This window comes from Magnolia sinica, chromosome 3, assembly GCF_029962835.1.
Source record: "Magnolia sinica isolate HGM2019 chromosome 3, MsV1, whole genome shotgun sequence".
NCBI lineage: Eukaryota > Viridiplantae > Streptophyta > Magnoliopsida > Magnoliales > Magnoliaceae > Magnolia > Magnolia sinica.
Window position 1 is genome coordinate 62,074,870 of NC_080575.1, and position 12,196 is coordinate 62,087,065.

General features: G+C 39.2%; 1 protein-coding gene across 5 annotated transcripts in view; it reads right to left on the reverse strand.

Moving 5' to 3' along the window:
• Nucleotides 1–11,403, reverse strand: part of LOC131239963 (uncharacterized) — a 43,291-nt gene extending 31,888 nt beyond the window's left edge. For 2 of the 5 annotated variants that reach the window (XM_058237934.1, XM_058237935.1), the window contains exons 1-5: nt 10,947–11,402; nt 10,789–10,864; nt 4,692–4,897; nt 4,445–4,531; nt 4,192–4,284 (exon numbers count right to left, since the gene is read on the reverse strand). In XM_058237934.1, the coding sequence (XP_058093917.1) occupies nt 4,192–4,284; nt 4,445–4,531; nt 4,692–4,897; nt 10,789–10,864; nt 10,947–11,354 (870 nt within the window). In that variant the 5' untranslated portion in view covers nt 11,355–11,402. Of the gene's footprint in view, nt 1–4,191; nt 4,285–4,444; nt 4,532–4,691; nt 4,898–10,788; nt 10,865–10,946 lie in introns of all 5 variants that reach the window. The other 3 variants (XM_058237932.1, XM_058237933.1, XM_058237936.1) reach the window with 2 other exon arrangements.
• Nucleotides 11,404–12,196: the final 793 nt, after the last annotated feature.

Genomic DNA, 12,196 nt, shown 5'->3' on the forward strand with positions numbered 1-12,196 from the left:
AAAACAGAAGTAGATAACACCCATGCCTTCCTGATGAAAAAAGATAAACTGCTCATTTTACGAAACTGGAAGAAGATTTGACTAACCAGCATGGTGGCTATCTCGATTTCAACCATAAATTTCTCTATGTTACCCAGTCAATTCAGAATGGTAAGTACCTCATCCTTTTCTCTCTTTCCCATTCCCTTCTTTTCATTTCTTTTTTCTGCATTACCCTCCCTTCCTCATGTAAAAGCCACACCCATTTGATACCCATTGTTGTTCCAAATAGCAATGTGTCAAATCAATTATTGTGACCAGTAGATATGGCGTGTGCAATGAATTTAGAGAGAGAAGCAATTGTTTGCAAGACGTGGCCATGTGGGAGAGAGCAGAGAAGAAGTGGTCATAAAATGTAGACCTTTCATGGAGAACTTCGCTTAGTGCGCATTTTTTTTTCCCTGGCAACTCTCGTTATATATAGTAGAGATAGTTGCATTTACACCAACAAAATTATCAATTTCATGCTAATTGAAGGTACAACCAGTGTTACTGGACATGTGCAACAGGTACCAAGTGTCAAAGTGTCCTCAAAAGCCAGGAAAGGCCGTTCAAAATATAAAACATGGGGACAATTCCATACAAAATAAATTAATAATCACAAAAGAATGAGAAAATAATAAAATAAAATTCTAAAAGAATTATATCAGTTTAGGTCCAATCAACATTCATTTTCAAGGATTAATTAAGGTTTTATTCAAAATAATGCAATTTTACAGCAGTTGAAGAGATTCGCCAACCAGAAGTGATTGGAGATCACATCTCAGTTTTGCCAAATCATCCACTTCATTTTCACCAAATCAATTGGAGATTACATCTTAGTTTTGCCAAATCATCCACTTCAATTTCACCAAATCATCCACTTCATCATTTCCTTCCCTAAGGATGTGGATGAACGACAACGAGAGAACATTCAACTCTCTAATTTCCTCCACCTATTGCCTAATTCCACATTTTTTATGGCAATCTCCACAGGCATTATTCCAACGATGAAGCCCAATTTATGGCATTAAAAGAGTTTCCCTCAATAATTGGATATGGCTCTTGCATCCAAACTAGTTCTTTCATTCTAATCCAGGGCCTTCTTGCCTCAATGGAAGCTGTCAAATTAGGTCCAGTCAACAGTAACTTTAAAAAATCTGACCCAACAAATAATAAGTTGAGGAAACAATAAACAGCACATAATAACTATTTAAAAATACCATAGCCAACATGAACATCATGCAATGAACATTAGTTGCATCCCGAAAAGAAAGGAAACTCATCAAATTACCAAAAAAAAACATGAATGGGTCAAAGGCATATGACCTTATTACAAAAAATAAAAATGGAAAAATAGAAAAAGGTGAAAGTAATGAAGAAGTCAACTTGAATGAGTTTCCTTCACACCGAGAGCTTGTAGGCAAGCTTGTGAAATAAAGGAATGAGAAGGCTTCAACTTTAACAATGAAACCTAACTCAATAAATGACACAAAAAATAGGAAAACAAGAAAAGAAATTTTTCAAAGGGAGTCGTCAGATCACCACATTTGAATTATACATGTCATACATTTAAACGACATCATTCAGGCAACATCTAGAATTCCGGATTGAGTTCGTTTTGCTTATGTTGCAACTCAAGCTCACCAGTATGTGTCGCCCCAGTTGGGCCCATGTACTGGAATGGCATGATGATCGGAATCGGGTTATTATGCTTTACAACTCACAGTAAGAAATTTACACTGAATGAATGATTCTGATCATTGCTGTGTTGATAAATGTTGAACACTAAAAAGAAAGTTTTCAGTGGCTCAATCAAGGTGTCCCGTATCGGTATCAGTTGGCGTAACGGTGACCTCCAAAACCGATACGGATACGGGGTCGTAACGGCGATACGGGGGCGTAACGGCCCGTAACGGCGTAAAAAAAAAATTTTGCCAAAAAAATATAAAAAAATATGTATTAAATCCGGAATATTCTAAGCATTCCAAATATGCATTCATTTATAAATTGGAACATGTTTATGGTGGTGTAACGGTCCACTCTTTGGTGAGAAGCTGTATCGGACTGTCTGATTAATTTTTGAACCAAGTAACCTGAATTTGACTATAAAATGTATATATTTAATTTTCTAAATATCTAATTTATATACTTAACAATTTAATATCTTTCTCCTAGTAGTTCTTTAAAAAAATGAAATTAAATTCAGGTAGATGGCGTTGCCAATTTCGGGCTGACTTGGATGACCAATCTATGCCCCAAATTAGCCTCAAATTCATGCAATTTATTGTCATTATCCCACTTATGTATTAGTGGACATTTATTGGATAGTGAATCATGAAAAAAACCAAAAGGCCCTATTTTAAAAAATAAGAGTACACCAAATAACAATTAAAAACTATTCAAATAATTTGATTTTGGCATTGTGAGTTAGCAATTGCAGTTTATAATTTAATTAGTAAATTTTAAGTTAATATGTCTTTGGTACAATTTTTTATGGCCCCAAATTAGGTGAGACTTGGATTGTGAAGTGTAGCACACATGTCAAAGTTTTTTGGGTCCCACGCATGATGAATGTGTTATATCTAAACCGTCCATTCATTTGACGAGATTGTCTTAAGACTTGACACGAAAAATAATACAGATCTAATTATCAAGTGGACCACACTTCAAAAAGCAATGGGGGATTGAACGTCTACCATTGAAAACTTTTTTGGGATCACATGACTTTTAGATCAATATGAAATTTGGTTTTCCTCTTCATTCGGGTCTTTTTGACCTTATGAACAGATTGGATAGAAAATAAATGTTACGGTGGGCCTACGAATTGTTTAACGGTGAAAATCATCACCTCCGCTGCTATTTTTGGTGTGGTCCGGACGATCTTTGGATACGATTCATTTTTTAGGCAATGCTATAAAATAATATTTAAAAATAGATGAACGGTGTGGATATAATAAATACATCACTGTGGAGCCTATAAAACTATATCTCCTTTGAACCGTTCGTACAACTCGGAGCTCGAGGAGTGTCAGCGCTCGTCTCAGCGTGACACGTACCGACAGCAGCTTACGCTGCCCAAAAAAAAAAAAAAGGGGGAAGGAGAGAGGGAAACCGAAAAGAAAAAAGAGGGAAAGAAGAGAAGAAAAAAGAGGGAAAGAGGGAAAGAACAGAGAGAGAGAGAGAGAGGGAGAGAGGGAGAGAGAAGAAAAAGGAGGAGGAGGAGGAGGCCGTAGCCGCAGCCGCAGTCGCAGCAGGACCGCAGCCGCAGCGGCAGCAGGGCCGTAGCAGGCCGAGAAGAGGAAGAAGAAGAAGAAGAAGAAGAGAGAGAAGAAGAAGAGGAAAAGAAAGGAAAAAGGTTAGGGTTTTTTATTTATTTTTTTTCTTTTTTTTTCCAAGGAAAGACTTTGATTCAAAATGGGGAATCGAGACATGCAATCTTTGTACAATGATGGTGTCAATTCCATCTAATTTTGGGACACCCTAGGCTCAATTCAATTCCAAAAATCAAATGTTATTATCATCCTTAAAGCCTGATCATGGGATCATAGCTCATTTGTGATAGCAGTCGCACCAAGCATAGTGACAAATCACATTATTGGCAATTTCTCAGTTCGGAAATTTCTCAGGAGATTTTTGGATTTCATGGGACAATATTGGAAAAAGCTCGCTGAAAATAAAAATTCAAAATATTTATTATATAATAAAAGAATTTAGAACTTATGTAGAGTATGTAGAACTTCTTTTATTTACTGTATGTATGTATGTAGTACCTATTATATTATAAATTAGAGCATTATTTGTACTGAATTAGTGCATTAAAATTAGTAGATTAAAATCGTATTTATTAATTAATTTAAATTTTCGAAAAAGAAAAAAAAAAAAGTTTGATCAATTGTATATTAAACATGTGATGAGGAGTCTATTAGACACTCCCTTATCATTTTCAGTGTATAACCACTCCGAACATGGACTCGATTATTAAGTTTTAACTTTGACATATTTGCAAAAAAATTTCAGAACATAATATTATATTAGAAGTTCAGCGACTCAACGAACATCTTGAATGCCTTAAAAGAATGAATTAATTGAAAGATGTTAAATACTTGATCTTAGATTTCCATTCAGAGATCCATAAAATACAGAGGAACAGGCAAAGACGCAAGATATTACCTGCAAATGCACTACACAAGACTGAACTGCTACAAAAGCTTGTTTGAAGATCTCAAATGGAAAAGCCTCGGTAGGTATGTCATAAGGATATTGCTGCAAAAAAAAAAAGCATGCTAGCAGTGTTATCTTGAGCTTTATAATCCCAAATGCATTGTCAAGGAATAAAAATGCCTAAATCTTTTTCAGTTAAGAAAAGTTTTTTTTTTTTTAAAGGTAATTTCCAAAAGCAACTGAAGGTTCATATGCAAGCAACCTGAAACAATGAACCAGCCATAAACCAAACTGTGTCTAGCTCATTGTACTCTCTCTTGATCCCTTCATCCCTTTCAAGCACTTCAGCCTGAATTATTGTGACAAAGAAAATACTTAGCACAACAATCAACTTAAATTTTACAAGGATGGCATGGTAACAGGATGAACTTTACATTCATTTGACATTAATGAAAGTGGCAACTGGAGTATAAACACAGATAGGTCCAGGTCACTAGATCAGATATTACCCTTGTAGGGCTGCCGGTCAGGTATGCCAATTCACTTTCTGACCACAGAAGTGGAGATTCAACAGCAAGCTGCCCTCTTCCACGTTGGCGATCAAGCTCTCTAATAAATGGATGCCAGAAAGACTTCTTCCCCTGCTTCTTTTCATACATGAGATACAATGCCAAGCAGGCCAACTCTGATAATTTGTTGGTTGTTAACAACTCCGCTGCATAAAAGAAGTTTTTTTTCCAACAGTAAGAGGCGAAGTTTGAAACCCTGAACTGAAAATAACAGTCTCGAAGGCATCACCACTAGGGTAAAGGTTAAACTTCAAGGCATATTTTTTCTTTAATCAAATCGAATTCTGTTCAACCAAATGAGCTTCAATACCAAATTCTTTTCAGACAACTGGAAAGCAGTTACTCCTGGACCCCAGTGCCCAAACATCAATTAGTTACAATGCATAGATTCCTAAAATGCACTCGTTAACTACTGAAGCTAAAAATGCCAAGAGTGAATCCATGGTGTGCATGAAAATTTACTGTTATAAATAAGATACATAATTTAAGCAACGAATATCAGCACTGTTGTATATACAGGGATTGAAAGGAGGAAACAACATAAGGGCATGTTTGGATTGATCGTACACCGCCGTAAAGTAATGTAAAATGTAATGATTACAAATAACAATACCTGTCAGATGGAAATCAGATAATTTGATTGAGGATTTCTGTCTTTGGATAAGCGTCATAAACTTGTAATGATGATAATATTACATTACTGTAATGTCAAATCACTGTGGTAAAATGCACTGATGTGTGTGTTTGGATATGGGATTTCCACTAATAAACGATGTAAAACTGTAATTATTATTTGTCTTGTATTCCGCCTGCATTTGGCCACCAAATTACGTGGATAAACAACCATCGTAAAACGGTAATGATGACACTTTTACATTACGGCGGTATATGATCAATCCATGCACACCATAAAAAAATCTAAGCAATCAGCTTCAACACTCTGTGATACAAATTCAAGATAATGTTAACACCAGATGTGACTTGTCATGCCACCCAGTACCTGCGACACCACAAGCACAAGGCTGCGCTGGCTGGAAATACAGCAACAACTAGGATGAGAACATCAAGGGTATCTAAAGAATTATTTTTAAGCAGTCGACAAAGACGAAACCATTTTTTGTATTACTTTCGTAGTATTTATGAATTCAGATGAAGAATAATGGATGATTCGAGTCATAGCTTGATGGCTGCAACCTACGCCTTCCCATTGAGGTGGAAGTACGGAAACCACTGAGTGGGAGAAACCTATTCGGAGAGCTTAGCAGCTTTTCGTTGGATCACAATATCAATAATATCGGCCGATATTATCAATATCACACTCACATGATACAATAATGCCCTTTAATCTCTGGAATTCTGGATATCAGCAATAATATCGCACGATATCGCTAGATATCGCAGATATCACTAAATATCGCACTGTTCCCCATATATTTTTACTGTGTATCGACAATATCGTCAATACTCATATCCACATGGTCATATGCTTTCTCAATGTTGAGCTTAAAAATTACTCCCTTGGACCCCTATCAATGCATTCATGAGCCACAAGAGCCCCATCCAAAATATGTCATTCATGCAAGAAGACCCATTGCGATAAAGAAATTACATTTCCAAGCATTCACAGAATCTTGTCGTAAAGATCTTAGCCAAGATATTATAGGGGCTACTAATGCAGGGGCATTTTCACACTGGGCTCGAGTGGGGTAGCCCGTGGGATGCGGGGACACACTCGGGGGGGGGGGGGTCTTGTGTTTGAGACTCCTCACCGAGGGTGATTAATGCAGGGCCATTTCACATCGGGCTCGAGTAGGGTAGCCCGTGGAATGTGGGGACACACTCAGGGTGGGCGTCCTATGTGATTTGAGGCCTACGAGCCCACGAGGGGGGGTTCAGCCGAGGTCCTAACCCATGAGATGTGGGGCCTGGGCTATGAGATAAAGGGATTAATTCGTCATACTCTAACAGTTCAAGCTTTTAGAGCAAGTGGTTAATTGTCCTGCATCAAATTAGTATCAGAGCGGGAGGTCTCGTGTTCGAAACTCCTCACCGGGGGTGATTAATGCAGGGGCATTTTCAAACCGAGCTCGAGTGGGGTGGCCCGTGGGATGCGAGGATACACTCGGGGTGGGTGACCCATGTGATTTGGGGCCCACGGGGGAGGTCTTGTGTTCGAGATTTCTCACCGGGGGTGATTAATGCAGGGGCATTTCACACCGGGTTCGAGTGGGGTAGCCCGTGGGATGCAGGGATACACTTGGGGTGGGCGGCCCATGTGATTTGGGGCCCACGAACCAACGAGGGGGTTCGGCCAAGGTCCTAACTCATGAGATGTGGGGTCTGAGCTATGAGATAAAGGAATTAATTCATCATACTCTAACAATTCGAGCTTTTAGAGCAAGTGGTTAATTGTCCTGCATCAGCCATTAAACGGATTGATGTCCTAAAAACCTTCAAGCTTCAGCCACCTTTCATAGGGATTACAGCAAGAAAAGATGCACCAAGCCCCTTGCATAACTTGGTCTTTTCATAGAATTCAAAGACAAACTCCTAGGCAACCACCTTTCACCTCTTCCCACAAAATTTGGAAAAGGAAAAAGGTCATGAGGAAACCATCTGACCCTGGGGCTTTCTCCCACTCCAATTCTAACATTGTCTATTTAATTTCATCATCACCTACTGGTTTTTCTAACAAATCCATTTCCTCCTTGCCTAATTGCTCAAATTGTAGACTACCCAACCATGGCCTAACCTAGACCTCATTTGATTGTTGGTGACATGGACTCGAACAAAGCAAGATAAAGGAGGGTCATTAAAAGCTTAAAGATTTGTTGCTCGTCGATGCAAGAAAAGCTAGAGAGGAAGGGGGCTCCTTTACGTGATTTATTAGACTTCAAGGAAAAGCTTGTATCCACAGACTTGTTATCATCCTCATGGAGATTTAAGATCTAGCTAGAGATGTAGTCATGTTCCCAGGAAGGCCAACTTAAGGGGATGCATAGCAAAGGATGAGGTGAGTAGTTTTCCATTTGAATTGGGCAATGCCTACCCGTTCTTTCAATGTACCTGTCTTTGATTTCATAAATTTCTTTATTTATCAAGAAGAAAGATGTGGTTTGTGGCTTCTATTTTGTGACCTCCTCCATGTATAAAATTTCAATAGATCTCCATATTAGGTTTCTATGATAATTTGGATAGGTCTATAGTTTCATTGGTTTTTCTGATTCCAGTGATATCACATGTTGAATTATCTTAGCATAACTAGCAACATCAAAGATACCACGAGACTATCCAGCTTGCTACAAGCTCTCTTTATCCTCTCTTTTTTTCCTCAGCACATCCACTCACCAACATTACATTTTTTTTCCATGCAGAAATGGCAAAACAACTTAGAATTGTTTGCAAATTGTCTTTCTTCAGTTTTGTTTTGTTTATATTAGTAATGAGACAATATTTGAACACAAAAATCTCTTTGGAGGGTTTCATTAATCTGGGAATAAAATACATTCCGGGATGTGAGATACACAAGCTCTTATTTACATCACTTGGGGAAAACCCTTGATTAAAAGGGAAAATTGAAGTATACAAATAATGAATGCATGTGCAATGCATGCATATAATGCCATGATGCGCATGTTAGAATGTTTGCACCTGTAGTTGTAGGGATCAGAGAGTCAATCTCATTAAAATGTAGCACCAAGGAAACTTATTTAACTATCAGGCATCAAGCGCTTCTCGTAAATGTTGGGCATAAAGTGTCTCATGTAGTTGTGCCACATCAAGAAGTCAATCATGTAGATGTCTAAAGCATCAGGACTCAAGATAGTCAATATAACGAAGCGTCAATAGTTGTGTAGTTGCAAAGTGTCAAATAGCCCATGTCACCAAGAAGCTGTCAACCCTATGTAGTTGTGAGATGCGTTGAGCTAATCTCTTAGCTATAACTGACCTAAGTTGTTTAATCCCATCAGATAGCTTCTCGCAACGCTGTCTCGGTTGGAACTTATGTTTCCAACAATGCCAATGGTCTCATGTGCCAGAGGAAGTGTGGAGACTGGAGAGCCAAGTTGTATCCTGATGAACAGAATAAATGTGTTACCCTTGATAGACAAGTATGCCCGTTGAAGCTAGTGTTTAAACCTATGCCGGTAGCGACGAGTAGCATTGATCTGGAATAGCTTATAAGACAATGTCTTTTGTAGTGTAGCAATAGCAAAGGTACCTGTCAGCAATGTTTGAAACATCGGTATCGGGCAATGTATCGCACCCTTGGGATATAGATACATATCGGTTAACGCACGGGATATATCGTTTGTATCGCATAATTTATCACACTTTTTGGGAAACATTGGGAAACATTGGGAAAATGGTTGAATTTTTCAATGAAACTTCAGGTATTGTTAAAAAAAAGACCTTAATACACACTTTTAAATCATAACATCTCAAAAAAAATGCACACAATAGGTTTCCTTTGTATAGGATCCTAAGGCATATATTGTCTGATTGAACTAAGGCAACTATATTCAAACATAATGCATAACATTTATATATGTATCAAGACATGTATGAAAACACAACCAAGCGGACCCCACTACAGAAAACAGTGGGGACAGTGATGCCCACCATTGAAACCTTCCTAGGGCCCACCATGATGTTTATTTGAGATCCAACATGTTCATAAGGTCACACAGACCTGGATGAGCTTTCAAAATGGATGGACGAGGTGGATGTAAGGCGCATACCCTACGGACTAGCACAATGGCTATAGATAACGTATGGCGACAATCACGACCTCGGAACCCTTCAATTTTCCCATAGGGGTGCATCCAAAAAAGCTTGTGGTGTGGTAACAGAATGAGGATTAAAATTGATCATCCTTGGAAGGGGAAGGGGGCTGTGAACCATGCCTTCTTTTCAATACTACAAGAATATACTATTTGCAATGGCTAAGGTTGTGTCTAACATTTTATTCTTTTAGTGTTCCTGCTTTCGATGGTAGACAGGATACTTTGCGGAAATCAGCAGTGAAATTTATGAGAAATGGTCACAATTTTTGTTTCCAAAGTTGCCCCAAACACTTGAGAAAAATGAAACCAACGCCAATTTGGCAGCACATCCAAACAGGCCTTGAACCCATTAACATGAATCATGTTGGGCACGCACTAGACCGTTTTTTTTTTTTAAGATGACAAATTCTATTACTAGGAGTAGGAGCACAAAGCTCAATAATACGAGAATAATTACAACCCAGCTACGAACGACCAATCATTTTGGCCAAAATCTGAGATACATGAGGCCCATCCAATTACATTCATTTTAACATTCTTACATACATCAGCCACACAAGTAGGACACCTGTAAAGGAACCTGGCACCATCACCCATGATATGCCGAAAAATGAAATGAATTTCTCCTACACTTTCCATGTAAATGGACAATGGAGGAATGGATGATCCACCGTCCGCCACTTTCATACACATCGAACAGCAATTAGCAATTGCTATTGATATTTTTTTTAGCACCAGAATGCCAATACATTATCTTGCAAACAAACAACACGGTGCAATGCATGCAATCATCATTACACAACCAAAATTTTAAAAATAATAATAACAAAAGAAATCAAAAGATTCAAAGGGAACATATTGAGATACATCATGCAGTTACAGTCTAACAGATCAAATTCAGAAAGAGGTCTGCTACACTGCTCAACCTAGGAGCATCAACCGTTTGCTTGAGTATTTTGTTTTTACAAGTGAGGTGATTCAGTGATCCAAACCGTTGACATGATGGGCCATTATGGCCGTCCCATGAATCAATAATATCCTAGATTAGTCTCATACATCGAATATCTGGCCCCTTACAGCTAAACATAAACAGATACTGTACATTCCTCCTTACCGCCTGCTCACAGGCCACCATTTGAAAGGGCTCGTGTCTCGGAGTAATTAACTCCACTTGTACAAGCAGAAAACCAGAGCATTGAATAATGCCACGACTATATAAAATAACTAACCAACAGAGGAAGAAGGCTCACCAATCGTTTCGTTCCCCAAAACCCTCTCGAGAGTTACTACCAACGAATTCGGAACCGAGAATGCTACATCCCCTGCCTGCAAAAGGAAACTGAAATTTCACCCGCAAGAAAATTTTTAAAAATAATAGTAGCTACAAAGAAACCAGCTAGGCAATTACATCAAGATCCTCGCTCGCAGCAACATAATGAATCGGACGGAGGTTCTCGTCATGTGATGCCTTCTCCTTGAGAACGACCTTACAAGGTGGCAGCCCTTTGCTGTGCATCCAGGACTTCAAGTCCCCGATTTCATCACCTCCTCCGTTGCCACTAACGAATGGGCGCAAATTCCCTTCTTTCTGCGGTCCGGCGACCAGCGTATCAGCGCCGCCACAGGCCGAGCAGAGATTCCGTCGAAGGATCGGGCGAAATGCAGGTGAATCGCTAGGATTTTTGAGGAAGGGATTCGAAATGGAAACCCTTGATAGAAAGGAGAGAGACCGAAAGCGAGGAGAAGAGGGAGAGACAGAAGGAGAAGAGGGAATGGGAGAAGGGAAGGGGATGTTGTGGAAATAAGCAACGTCCATGGCGTCTGTTCGCTTTCTTTCCAGAGAGAGAGACGGAGAGAGGATTTCTTGTTTTCAGGAGTAGCTGAGATTTTTTCTGTTTTTTTTTTTTTTTTTCTTTTTTTTTCTTTTTTTTTTCGTGTCTGCGATATTTTAGCGTGTCGTATGTAAAACGAAGATAAAGATGGGGTGCTACCCAACGGGACACGAGCTCGGCCGCCACCGTTATTTATGGGTTTATCCACGGTCCATCCATTTTTTTCGTATCACTTTACGGGGGTATAATCCAGAAAATGAGCTTGGCGTTCGATTTCCGGTTCTTTTCACATGACTAGTGCTCCGAGTCATAATTGAATTTGCATCTCAATCCAAACAGAATAACTATGACCAGGCGTGTACATCGAGTCCAACCGAGTCAAGCTGGCCTCAGCTCCACAGAGCTCAGCCACTAGTTGACATCAGCTCGAACTGGGCTCAGCTCTGTCCTTGAGCCTAATTGGCCAGCTCGGCTTGGTTCGGTCAGCAGCTCAGGCTAATTCGAGCCGAGTTCGAGCCAAAATCGAGCCAAGTTCACCATTGAAGTATTTTCACAAACACTTGGATGCACCTTCAAAATCTCACTGTATTTGAGACAGCAGCAATGAATTTACATGTATTTTATCAAATACCTTCTAAGCAACATAAAAATCAAGAAAAGAAAGGTGTTGGTTTCATATACATGCCTTCTTTGTCAGCCGCCACACTTCTTTGAGTCATTTCATCAAACACTTGGTGAGCAGCATCAATATGAAAGTAACCGAGTCACCGAACTGGTTTGATCCAGGTTCAATTCGAGCTGGGTTCGATCAGAGTCGAGTCGAGCT